At 40.0% G+C, this 12907-nt stretch overlaps 2 protein-coding genes across 3 annotated transcripts; both read right to left on the reverse strand.

Annotated features, from left to right (window-relative positions):
- Positions 1-202: 202 nt before the first annotated feature.
- Positions 203-7638, reverse strand: LOC146472276 (uncharacterized). Of its 2 annotated transcripts, none has more exons than XM_085119750.1 (5): positions 7433-7638; positions 3446-3654; positions 2695-2896; positions 1158-1363; positions 203-649 (listed from the first exon to the last, which is right to left on the reverse strand). In XM_085119750.1, exons 1-5 carry the CDS (start codon positions 7524-7526, stop codon positions 434-436), a joined length of 927 nt encoding a protein of 308 aa, XP_084975876.1. In that variant the 5' UTR covers positions 7527-7638; the 3' UTR covers positions 203-433. The 2 variants fall into 2 exon arrangements, with proteins under 2 accessions (XP_084975876.1, XP_084975877.1); XM_085119751.1 differs by lacking the exon at positions 7433-7638 and adding an exon at positions 7156-7215.
- A 1522-nt stretch (positions 7639-9160) lies between these two features.
- On the reverse strand, positions 9161-10631 carry LOC146472277 (uncharacterized). Its single transcript, XM_085119535.1, has 2 exons — positions 10557-10631; positions 9161-9438 (listed from the first exon to the last, which is right to left on the reverse strand). The coding sequence occupies exons 1-2, from the start codon at positions 10612-10614 to the stop codon at positions 9161-9163; spliced, it is 336 nt and encodes a 111-aa protein (XP_084975661.1). The 5' UTR covers positions 10615-10631.
- Positions 10632-12907: the final 2276 nt, after the last annotated feature.

Genomic DNA, 12907 nt, shown 5'->3' on the forward strand with positions numbered 1-12907 from the left:
GGTGGGGAGCTTTAGCGCGCCCCCTACTTTTTTTGGAATGCTTATCTATATAAATACAGTGTTTTTTTAAAATTGTGTCTTTCAAGCATGACACAAACAAGGTTTAGTAGCTTCACAATTCTGAGCAGCACAAACAGAGAACCGATAAACTTTGCCACGTTGCAAATGCTTCGGTTCCCGTTGAAGAATTCGACTAGGTGCTACTTATACTGTCACGCAATCAGTCGACACCATCGCCTGATGAAGACCAGCAGTATAGCGGTCGAAACGTCGCGATCCACATCTTTGTGACTCAATCGTGAGACAAACGATTAACTCATCTATCATTTTAAACCACGATGACAAACACCTTTCATAATTTATTCTGATTGCTTTTAAAAGAGAATAGGCAAATAAAAGTACATTTTCGCTTATCCTCATCTATCATTTCAATCTAATTCAGGCCAGGAGAATTCTTTTGCAGTAAAGCCACAAAGTCTCTGCTAACGGGCAATGCAACTTTAGGATCAACTTGAATATGGACCAACATCTTTCGCTCCCAGGGCGGCATTAACACACCAAGAGTAATTTTCGTGTCTTGGACCTGACTCTGGCTGATGGGTTGACGACTCCATTGCTTCAGCATATTCGAATCTGGGCAGCAGAAGAACTGTGAAAAAAAAGAAGGATATTGAAAAACTGTATCATTGTATAACGCAATTCCAGGGATTTGATCGGCTTAGCGGCTATGGTATATCAGCTATTGTACTAGGCCGAGAAATAATGACCATTAAATTGTCCTCTGGTTGGTGTTCTTGGAAAGCGAAATCAGCAAGATCTAGCAATAGCTGGCAATATTTTTTTGATATTTTGTATTGTTACAATTATTCCTCTCACGCTTCTTGGATGTGATATGATTATAACGAGCTATCTAATAGGCCATTTCCGAGTTGCTGTGAACCTCATTGTGAAAGCGAGGTTAAGTGAAAAGCTTATTTTCATAATAAAAACTTTGCACTTAGCCTCGCTTTCACAGTGAGGCTTAAAGCAACTCGGAAATGGCCTATTCATATCCAACGCGCTGTCGTGGAATAATTGTTAATTGTATGAGTCCAAGTGGTGGTATTGGAAAAATTCAATTTCGTAGGGCGGCATAATTAGCAAAAGCTGGCTCATACCGCAGATAATTCACACAATCCAAAGCAACGCGGCGCAATGCCGTGAACTGTTACTTGTCCTCGTACACCTGTCTCTCCAAGCATCTCCACACTGCGAAAACAGCGCAGTGGAATGGGCAAGTAGTAAGAGGTGTCACTCCAGGATGACTGTACAGAGTATCCCCCTGGTAGTTGTTTGGGGTCACCCCATTGACTCAAAGATGTAGCTGTGAAAATAATAAAAATATTTACGCCATTTTGGCTGTTAAATTATTGGATCACAAAGCGATGTGTTGGGTATGCTCAACAGCAGCGTCGTTCCCACGGTCTTCCCGGTGATGAAATCCAAGATGGCGGATGCGGCGCCATCTGGAATCTCACCGCTGGCAACAACTTTGGAAGGGACGAGCTTTCATTTGTGGGTCCGGCACCCTTCCTGAAAGGTTACACGAACTGATTGTTTTTGGCCGTTTACACTGGTAGTATTTGTTGGCACGATTTGAATGTGCTCTTTACTGGCGGAACAAGTAATTGTGCTGTATCCTGATAGGTTTTAAGGGAAGATTCTTTCGTATATTTCACATAAAATAACAGATAGGAGCCGAGAAAGAAAATAAACAGGTTCATAAAGTGAAGATGTAGGTTTTGACTAGTATTATTTTTTCCATTTTGGACCATAAAGGTACCTTTGTTCTTTAAGAGATGGAAAGGGAGACCAGGCACATCCAATAGAAATTCTAGATAGTACAATGGTTAATACAAGCTTAGTACGTGTAAGGTGACACTGAGTTTTGATGCTGTTTTTCTGAAATGCGTATCTTGTGTTTTAGTCACTGAAGAGAACAATTGCATGTCTAAATCTCAATTCAATTCTCCCATAGGGATAAAATAAGGGGGGCGCAAATCCTAGGCCAAGCCTGTTTACATGAAGGCACCGTGCTGCAGGCTTTACGAGATCTGGGATCAGGGCTATTTTTGTTGTTGAAAAATTGTTGTATTTAAATGGGTGGGTGTTCTGACCCGCTTGCCGAAATCTAATTGTTGAGCTGTCCGGATTTTGGCAAGCCGGGCTAAAAACATGCCATAAAAACAAACCCGCTCGGCTGTAAATGTGCCTAGTACGCAGGCGAATTTTGCTGTACAAAAGCGCCGAAAAGGTCATATAACGTTCTCCAGCGCGAATGACGCTGGTGTTTTATGGCAAAGCGCAAGATAAGATTGATTTCGCGTTAAAGTGGGCACACACGAAGGGAATAGTCCCCGCGACTAGACCCGGAGACCAAGTCCCTTCGGGTGAACTACCCATTTTTCATCAAAACATCTAGTCGCAGGGATCAAACTTTGGTCCCTGCGACTTGTCCCATTAATCCAAACTGGTTTGGACAAGTCCCCGGGACTCGTCCCCTTAAAATTATGCTGGTCCTTGCGTGTGAACTGTTCGTGGGACAAGTCCCTGCGACTCGTCCCATCGTGTAAACCCCACAGCGGACTGGTCCCCTAAACAAGACCCTGCGACCAGTCCCCTCGTATCACGAACAGGCTAACATGAGGCACTCACCAGCAGCGAGCTCTGAAGACAAGAAAAGAAGTCTCTTGTTTGTCAAAACGCAGATTCCAGCGCTGCGCTGACTAACTGTGTTGTTATGTTCGTCACAGAACCGCAGATAAGCTAATTTCATAAAACTGAGATTATTCAAGGCTTGAATGGCTTCACCTTCGTTTATGAGCCCTGCCACGAGTTCTTTGTAATTCAAGTTCCCCTGAAGAGATACAATGTGGAATTGTAACTTAACAAATGGTTCTAATGAGCGTGAAGTAAGCGTAAATTAAAATCTTGGGACCCCGTTTGTGCTACTTTTTGTATGCATACGCGCTTTCTTGTAATTCAGTAATGAGTAATCGATCAAAACAGCATGGCAATTGCGCAGCTTATGTAATGTTTAAAACACGAGCAGCGGTATTTTATCGGGATTTTAAACCACGAGGCGCAGTCGAGTGGTTTCAGACCCGATAAAACACGTGCTGCGAGTTTTTTAAACGGTTTCCAAAATGTTCCTGGAAAAGCGTGTGTCAAGAGAGTTCATAACAATGACGCTTCTGTGAACGTTGGGAATTAGCATACGAGAAAAACATTTAACACCACATACTAACAAGGAGGAGGTTTTATCGAGTTTAAAAACCACTGCATGCAATGTTTAATCGACCATTTGATAGGTCAATGGGCTTATGAATTATCGATGAGTTTTTGAAGTGAATCATTGTACCTCCACTTCGGGCCCTGGTCACAAGGTGTGCCCTAGTTTTCTAACCTTCTTAAGGGAAGTAAACTGCTTATGAACTGTGCGTTGAAGGTGATCTGCATTTTGTCGTAGAGTCCGCTGCAAACTTGCACCATTCAAGTGTGCAGCGGTTATTCCATTCATCACGCCTCTGGAGTTTACGTCCGACATGAAGTCTGTGGAAGCCTGGGGCTGACTCACCACAGGCCGGGCAACTGTCGGCAAGGAATCTGCGTTACCTGTGAATCAAACGTAAGAGGTTCTCAGATACAGCGACAGCATCAGTCTAACAGAGATGTAACAAAATGTTTCAGTTAGAAATATTTTGAATCTGATCTAAAACCAGTAAACATTTGATCTCGAAAAAATTTTAAAAACTAAATTTTTGGCAACCTTTTGAAACAGTTTTGCATAATTTACGGTTCTTATATGCCGCCTGTTCCCAGGGATGCTGACAGATGTAAATAAACCTGTGGGAAATGTATATGTTCTGTAACAGAGTTGTGGTCTTAGATGGAATGGAAGGCGTTCTTGCTTATTGTTCACGTTTCTTTCTAATATTTCAACGTCTTCTGGGTGAATATCGTGATCTGTTGTTTCGGCGTGGTGTCTAATGGCGCTTTCACTGAAGCGCTCAAACATTTCCTTTAAAGTCTGTGGCTCCGGTGATAATTTGCAATGGCAGAATACTCCTCTTCACTTTGACAAAACCACACACCGTCCTCGAAGTCCTCGTGAACTCCAGCGGATTTCCACTCCTTTAGATGTCTAGTATTCCTTATATATAAATTCTTCCTTTGATCCTTTGCTCGTGAACGCATTTCGCCATAATGTTTGGCAACAGGGGTTCGGCTCGATTTGGTGTTGGTGTAGCCTGCAATGCTATTGTCAGCAGATAATCCCAAGTTAACGGCCCAGTGACCAACCGAGTGAATTTCCACCTAACAGGAGAACCTCTTGGATCATGTCATCCCGCACAAGGCACAAATGAATAAAGCTGTTGTAATGTAAGAGCTGTGGGCCCCGTGCTTTGGACGGGTATACGTAGTTATTATGAAATAACCCTAAGGTGGGGCTCTACCTGAATTTGAGTGAAATTTGAAGAGGTTTCAAGAATGGATAGAAGAAAGAAAATGATTTTTGGAACACTAACAGACAGTCGATAACCACGCAAGAGCACCCCAGGTTGCTAGTGGACTAACTTGGTATCCGTCTATTAATTATTAACTACAAATTCTAATTTTAAAAATTCACCAAATCTTCAACATTTCTTATTTCTTTTAATTTTACCAATCCTTCAAGAAAAATTATTTCCTTCCAAATATACCTAAAAATCACCCAAAAAGTCATAAAACACCCCAAATCATTGATTTGAGTTATGAATGGAGGGTTTTTGTATTGCTTGAAATGCAAACAAGATATTTCCATTTGACCGATTTTAAGCGGCGTGAAAACGGCTTTCAGGTGAACCCCCACTTTTAACAAAATTAAAGTGAATGAATGAATAAATGAATGAATGAATGAATGAATGAATGAATGAATGAATGAATGAATGAATGAATGAATGAATGAATGAATGAATGAATGAATGAATGAATGAATGAATGAATGAATAGTTCTTTATTTAAACACGATAAAATGAGTGAATGAATGAGTGAGTCAGTGAGTCAGTGAGTCAGTGAGTCAGTGAGTGAGTGAGTGAGTGAGTGAGTGAGTGAGTGAGTGAGTGAGTGAGTGAGTGAGTGAGTGAATGAATGAATGAATGAATGAATGAATAGTTCTTTATTTAAACACGGTAAGATCCAACAGGAGTATAAAAGTTAGAAATAACCTAACTATCCTAAACAAAATGCAAAAACCAACTACAACTATAAAATCAAACTGAAAACCTGTTTTTCATGAATGCCGTGTACAGTGTATACTTTAACATTAAGTGCGCACTGATTGGCTAAAATGCATGTTTACTGCAACTCCATCGACATTTTTTGGCATGTGTTGTTTTCTGAAGAAGATAACAAGCATTTTGTTTGTGATACTGCAGAAGTAATAGAAACACCTTTAGAAGATTGGGTACCGAACTTGAAACTGCAGTAGTTTGTTTCAACCTCCTTTCCGATAGGCCTTATCACGGTTTTCGACGCCATTTTGCAAGTAGGCAAACAAGTGTTGAAATAACAGTGTTTGTATGGAAATCCGATGTCAAATAATTTTCATAAAACGTCACTTCTGAAAAATTTATGAATTGGAAACTTTTGGCACCAGGAAAAGGATTTTAAGAATAAAAATTGGAGGGATGTAGCTATGCCGAAAAACGTCCAGTCGTGTTTTGAACTTTCCATACATTTCCCTGTATTTTTTCCCGCAAACTATTTTTAGTAGCAATTCAATTCAATTCGATCAATTTATTTATTTTGCCATCAACCAAAAAATACAACGTAAATACAGTTCACGGCTGGTTCGCTATACAGACAAATCTATGGAAATGTCAAAACGCAACTAGATGTTTTCTAACACAGCTACATTCCTTAGTTATTTTCTGTAAAATCCTTTGCATAGTGCCTAAAGTTTGTAATTCATTAATTTTTCAGAAGCGATGTTTTATGAAAACTATTTGACATCGGATTTCTATACAAACACTGTTATTTCAAGACGTGTTTGCCTACTCGCCAAAATGGCTTCGAAAACCGTGATAAAGCCTATTCGGAGAGTAATCCCATTTCTTGAACAAAAAATAATGAATAAGAAGCGATAATGTTTTCCTCCTTCCACTCTTTGTTGGCATTCTCATTCACAAAACGCCGTGCAGTTCTACCTAACGCCATTGATCATAAAGCCCTGTTGTCCCAGGGGGGTGGGGGTACTCCCAAAAAAAATTCGATAGGGGTGTGCCGCGAAGGTTCTCGAACCCTGACCCTATTTAAAGGTAATAAAGGAACGGAAAATGGATACCCTTTTTAAGGACCGAACCCGAACAATGACACCCTATTCAAGGGACCCAAACAACGGCTAATGTGCACGGATAACCACAAATCTCTATGACAATCGCTTTTCAGCGGACACTTTAGTTTTAAAAAGCCATTTCTTTTTCGTAAAACGTGGCGCTTCCAAGCTTCAATTTAACGTGATACAATTTAGGTACCCTATCTAAGGACTAATCCAGGAACGTGTTGATAAATGAGGAAAAAATGATACCCTATTTAAGGACTGAGAACCTCAAAAACCATACCCTATCTCGTGGCACGTACCTATTTAGCCCACATATGGAAGTACCCCCCCCCCCCCCCTTCCGAGCCTGTTGTTGAACATCTGTCTTATTGTCTGGCACCAGTTGGACACTCTACAAAGACAAGCTCATCCGTCCGTAGAAAAAATATGTATGTCTAAATGTAAAATACAATTTGAAGCGTATGAAATTTACATATGTATCCACATGTGATGCTTTCGGCGAATTTGTTTTCTTTAGTTCTTGATTTTACATAGTATATTAGCGAGAATTTGTATTTTGCCACCCCACAAATAATTCAGGACCAAAATGTATTCAGTTTTTGAGAATGTTACAAAACCTCTGAAAATTGAATGTGTGATCGATCACAATATAATGCACAATAAAACACGTGTCCTTTATCACTTGTTCTCTAACAATGCCTGAAACTTGTAGTTTGATGCAATAAAACACGAAATGCGGTTATAACTTTCGACGAAATCCTTAATCACATAGCACTTCAAATGAAAGCTCTTACCAGGAATTTATATTCCATTTCCGTTTGGAAATACAGCGAACTAGCCAACCGGCACCCAATACTATGAAATAGATGATATGTATACGATAAAATTCTCGGAATAGTAACGTGAAGGTCGTGGGTTAGATGCCTGTTGGGGGCATGGAAATTTTTTCTCCGAGAGTTCCATCGTGTACATAACATCTAGTTCATAAATTTGGAGATAATGCCTTATTTTTGCCATATTTTGAATTTACGCCCAAACTGAAACGATTAAACACTGGAAGTTTGGTCTCACCGGGGGTAGCCATATCTTGAAGATGGATTATTTCTTCAAAGTCTTCGTCAGAACATGCAAGATTCTCTGTGGCGTTGTTAAATTGGCCTGCCATGTTTGTATGTAACTTCTTCTAGACGCCACCGTTTCTCTTTGTTTTTTCCTCTCCTTTTTAAAATTTTTTTATTTGCTCTGCATTGGCATCATCCGGCTTCATTTCGTGGAACTGATTAACATAATAATAGAGATTTATGAACGATATTTCTTAGAAAACTCTAGGATGAATGCATCTTGAGGTAGTTGATATGAATGAGCAAAGACTGGCTGAGAATCATCCTGTAATGATTAAATTGCCCTTCCGTGGCGATCTGTTTATTTGTTTTTAACTGATCGAGATTGACTTAAAATAGTCCCCTTACTTCATTCACTTATCAGACACATAGTGTATAAAGCTTAATTTCAATTAATGTTGTCTGATTTTAAAGCCCGGGAAAGAAATTAAGGGTAACTGTGAATCTTGTAATTTGGCTGTAATTTTACGGTTTTCAGAGCTACACGGAGGGAACAAGATACCATGTATTTAATGATTTGTCTATGTCATTTATTTTCCGTAGTGGTGTCAGTGTGGAGTTGATAAAAATACATTAATTAAATTAATAAGTCATCCATATGACCCGGCGGCGGTCTTGCCGCGTTGGCTTTCTGACAACGTTAATTGAAAAGGCTGTACACAGCAATGGGTAGCCGACACCCACCGGATACAATTTGCGGTGGAAGATATCAATCACAAGTTACTGGCTGCATCTAGTACACGACTCTTTCAAGAACGATGTAGTTGCAAAATGCTACCTCTAGTAGGTATCCTTTCAAACAGATTGTTGGAATTTTGACACCACAAGTGCTACCTCTGTCCGAATCTTCGCCGGTTTTGGATTTGCTCGAAAAGGAAGTACAAGCCCTGCATGATGAAAACTACAACAACAAGATCAACAATGGAACTTTTATTTGGAAATGTTAAAAACCATTGAAATTATAAGAAATTAAAAAATCATAAAAAATTATCAAATTGATATCCTTTACAAAAAGGCCTCAGTCTCTCGTCCTCAGAGGCCTTAATTCGCGCTCGAGCAGAGACAGAAAAGGGACTGGAGAGAGTGGAATAACGAGGAGCGCGGGAGACTTCCCGTCGTCCCCCGCGCTCCCTATTTCTCCATTTCCGATTTTCTTTCCATTTGCGACTTTTCGCTCCATTTTTATGAAAGAGCCTCTGCAGAGAAGAGGGTAAAGGCCTAAAGAACTTGGTGTTTTTAGTAAAGCGTCACTGTAGCTAAGGCTTTCTGGCTTAACTATTGTTGTCTGAGGATTAAACAAAGTTCTTAGTACAGAGCTTCTCTCATATCGTCGACGAAGGAGACGCTTCCTAATCGAGTCGTCTCAATACTGTCCACCATGCCCAGTGTGCGCGGTCCTCAGCGCGAGAAATCGAGAAAAGAGGTTGTATGTCGGTGCAATTTTGCAACGTCACAATAGCATTATGAATATGACAGTCCATCATGCCGAGCGCGTTTCGTACCCTGTGTCTACCGCTGTACATGTTCCTGAGCGCGAGTAATCGAGAAAACAGGTTGTATATCGGATAGGATTGATATAAAAAAGAGATGTCAATAATGTTTTGAAAAAAAACACACACGCGTTTCGGGTATGTAACCCTCTCTCAGTGTGGAGAAAACCACGTTAAATACGAACACATCAAAATAACTGGAACCTTCTCTTAGCTTGACTGTTTAGTCGTGAAGGAGCCTTGACACATTTGTATCCCTCCTTACACTTGTTAGGCCCTAAATCAGTATTAGGTGCATCATTGGGTAGGCACATTGTACCGGGACCATCACAAGTCAGTCGGCAGCACCTCAATCCTCTGGCATCGCAGCTTGTTGCTTCTATGAGAAGATCATGATGTGGTTTACACTTAGGTGTTGTGCAAGACGAAAGGGCTCCTCCTTCATCGCATTCAGAGTGATCACAACCTGCAAGGATCAAGTTAGTTTGACTGTTAACGTTTTGAGAGTTCTTAAGCATTCCTCGAAAAATCTTACGCATATTATGGAAGAAGACGTCCGATAAAAATCTCAAACGGACCTTGGAGGAAGAGGACATCATTAGCCTACAATTTATGGTAAGGTAAAGGTAACTATATGGAGGGTTAGTGCTAGGGTTGCGGTCAAGATTAGAAGCAAGTAATTCATGGTAAGGTACCATATAGTCACCCACATAACCCTAACCTTAACCCTAACCCGGCATACAATTCATGGTAAGGTAAGGGCACATCATTGGATACGCATAGTGTACTGGGACCAAACGAGCGCAGATCACATAAAACGTTGAAATCGATTAAGGGTGCGTTCTTTAGGGACAATAACGGAATAGGAATACATGATATTCATATTCTTTTGGGAGCGATTCTGTTACGAAATGAACGGATCAAATAGTATTCCTTGCATTCCCAGATTCTAATAGTAGAATGAACGGAATACAGTTTACTCTCAGAATAAGACGAATTGAGTTCTTTTGGAAGCTTTTCGGTTGAATGGGAAGGGACCGAATTACCTCCTTTCGGGAACTGATATAAGTGTGTATTTGACTGTTATTCCTGAACCGGAACTAATTAAAGAATAACCGTTCGTTTATTGTCTTAGAAGAACAACATTTTGGGCAATTTTCCTTCGGATTTTTTTTTATTATTATTAATGTTATGTTAAGTTATGTATTATGTATACGCGCTTGTGATAATGCGATAACGTAGGCTCTCACAGCACAAATGATTACACTACCAGATAAAAACGTCTGTTTTTAGAGAATCTTCTCTAGGGGCACTAATGAGGCACTATTAAAGAGAAGAACAAAATCCGATCGCTTAAGTTTTGACTGATATTGGAATTTTTTTTAAACGGATTCTTAGTTCTTAGCTTTTACAGTTTTTATACCATCAATTGTTGTTCTTTTAGTATATACTTGGCCGTGGATAACCTGTAAACTAGCTGATTTAGCTCAGCGTAAATCCCATGTAAAACAAAGTATCGTACCGTATCGTATCAGGCAATGTGACTAACGTCAAAATGTACCCAAGGATGTTTCCACTACTAACCTTTTACAAGCAAAACTGCTTGAAGAAAGAGAACTGAATAGATTAAGGATCGAGCCATCGTCTTTTCTTGATCGACTTGGAGTAACTTTTTTACCTCCTTAGTCCTGCAGGATAAAAGAGGTGCTAATTGAAAATTCCAAAAATTATTGGTCCAGAACTTCTTTGGGAGGGAAATTTCTTTAAAATTAATTTCCAAATAATGAAGTATACTAAGCATAATAATAATGATAATACTAATAAAAATAATAATAATAATAATAATAATAATAATAATAATAATAATAATAATAATTTTTTACTTATATCGCGCAAATTAACGTGAGAAATATGATCAAATGCGCGTTACAATAATTACTGATAACAATAAAACCAAAGTTATGGTCTAATTCGTGGAATGTATAATACTGTGTATAAAAAGCTATGAAATACGCCAAAGTAGAAAACGTTTTACAATAAGCAATTTCAAATAAATGAGTCTTCCGCATTAATGTCGTTTTTCTGACGTAAACGACGTGGGAGGTCGTTAATAAGGGACGGTACTGCTACAGTAAACGCCTTATCACCAAGAGGCCTTCTTAGTTGATCTTATATTGCATCTTGCAAGCGGACTCAATCAAAACTTCATTATTTCTTCTTAGTGCGTAAACGCTGGTTCTCTTTACGGACACTTAACAAGTTATGTAGGTAGGTGCGAGACCACTTATAGCCTTGAAGGCTATAATGCACATTTTAAAAATAATTCTTTCCCTGACGGCCAGCCAGTGGAGGTTGTACAAAAGTGGTTAAATATGTTGAAAACGAGAGCAATCCGTGACAAGCCTGGCTGCTGCGTTCTGGACGCGTTGCAATGTACATACCGACTTTCCTGGGAAGCCGTACAAAAGGCTATAACAATAGTCTATTCTGCCCATTATAAAGGCGTGAGCTAAAGTTCTAGTATAGTGTTCACAGATAAATATTTCCTAACACGTTGAATTATTCCACGAGCACATGTTGGATATAATATGAGATACGCTACAAGTTGGCTATGATCATCCCAAAAGTCTCCACCAAGCACGGCTGAATAATTGTTTTAGTGTAAATAACCAAGAAATATTGCTAGATTTTGTGAATTTCATTTTGCTAAAAAGAGCAGGAGACGGTTTAATGGTCCTTGTTGTTCGAGTAAATTTGTTTAAGGCTGATACCCGTGTGAGCTAAGCCAATCAAAACTCTGAAATTGCATTTATCCAATGATCATTATACCATTAGAGATGGACGGCGGAAATTATGTACCATTGGCAGTAGAGCTGCGTATTATCAGCATATGCGTGAACATTAGGGAGATGGGGTTCAACAACATCGAAGAGCTTACTTGCATACAGCATGAAGAGTAAGGGACCTAGACATGAACCTTGAGGTACTCCTTGCAGCAGATCAAAGTCACTCGAATAGCTCCCGTTAATCAGGATTCGCTTTTTCCTGTCTGATAAATACGAGTGAAACCATTTGAGAGCGGTACCTGTAATTCCATACGTCACGTACAGGCGATTCAGCAACACTTGGTGGTCAATCGTGTTGAATGCTGCACTCAGGTCTAACAATACCAGTAGAGTAACTCGTTGATTGTCTATTGCAGCTAGTATGTCGTTCTGTATCTTCAATAGGGCAGTCTCTGGGCTGTGAACCAGCCGATAGGCTGACTGGAGGGTGGGATACAAGCCCGACTGAGTAACGTGATAAGTTGTCTGATCATAAAGTGCACTTTTATCAAGTTCAGAGATCATCAGAGATCATGAGAGGTATTGTAGATTACTCACAGGTCTTAAATTGGATAAGGAAGTCTCTTTCTTGGTATTCTTCAGTCTTGGATCCACGAGGGCCGTTTTCCAATCAGATGGAAAGTGTCCCAACAAATCTTCCTGTGATCGTGTTCCTCTCCATCTCCGTTCTGCTTTTCGGCGTCGCCTTTTTGCCTCAGCTATTTCACTGGTATACCAGGGTACCTTGGGCTTGGCCCGCACTGTTTTGGTTTTTAAAGGTGTATGACGGTCAAGAAGTTGAGAGAGTGTGGTCGTGTAATCCTCTACAAGTACATCCAAGTCCAGTGGGGTGATGGGTTCGCTATTACCTCGATCACATAACCCTGTAAGTACTACATCATTCGATAGGCTCTCAGCGACCAGGGATTTAGTTTTTCTAAACCTTATTATCCTAGTCTGAAATGAAGGCTTACTGATGGCAACATCACAACGTACAGCTGCATGCGTGATCGGAGAAATAACGACAGGCGCGTGGTGTACGCGCGAAAATATCCTCAATCTTTCTTGTCATAGCAAGATTCAGGGTGTGACCATCTATGTGCTACGCGC

Source organism: Pavona decussata, unplaced genomic scaffold, assembly GCF_977016875.1.
Source record: "Pavona decussata unplaced genomic scaffold, jaPavDecu1.1 SCAFFOLD_100, whole genome shotgun sequence".
In the NCBI taxonomy this organism is placed as follows: domain Eukaryota; kingdom Metazoa; phylum Cnidaria; class Anthozoa; order Scleractinia; family Agariciidae; genus Pavona; species Pavona decussata.

Bases quoted from the DNA above. Each gene is read 5' to 3' on its own strand.
- LOC146472276 (XM_085119750.1), bottom strand. From the start codon at position 7,526: ATGGCAGGCCAATTTAACAACGCCACAGAGAATCTTGCATGTTCTGAC. The intron at 2,897-3,445 runs GTTAGAAAACTA...GTATCTCTTCAG, and splicing joins AGTTTACTTCCCTTAAGAAG to GGGAACTTGAATTACAAAGA. The intron at 1,364-2,694 runs GTGAGTGCCTCA...TTATTTTCACAG, and splicing joins GTCTTCAGAGCTCGCTGCTG to CTACATCTTTGAGTCAATGG.
- LOC146472277 (XM_085119535.1), bottom strand. From the start codon at position 10,614: ATGGCTCGATCCTTAATCTATTCAGTTCTCTTTCTTCAAGCAGTTTTG. The intron at 9,439-10,556 runs GTTAGTAGTGGA...TGATCCTTGCAG, and splicing joins AGCAGTTTTGCTTGTAAAAG to GTTGTGATCACTCTGAATGC.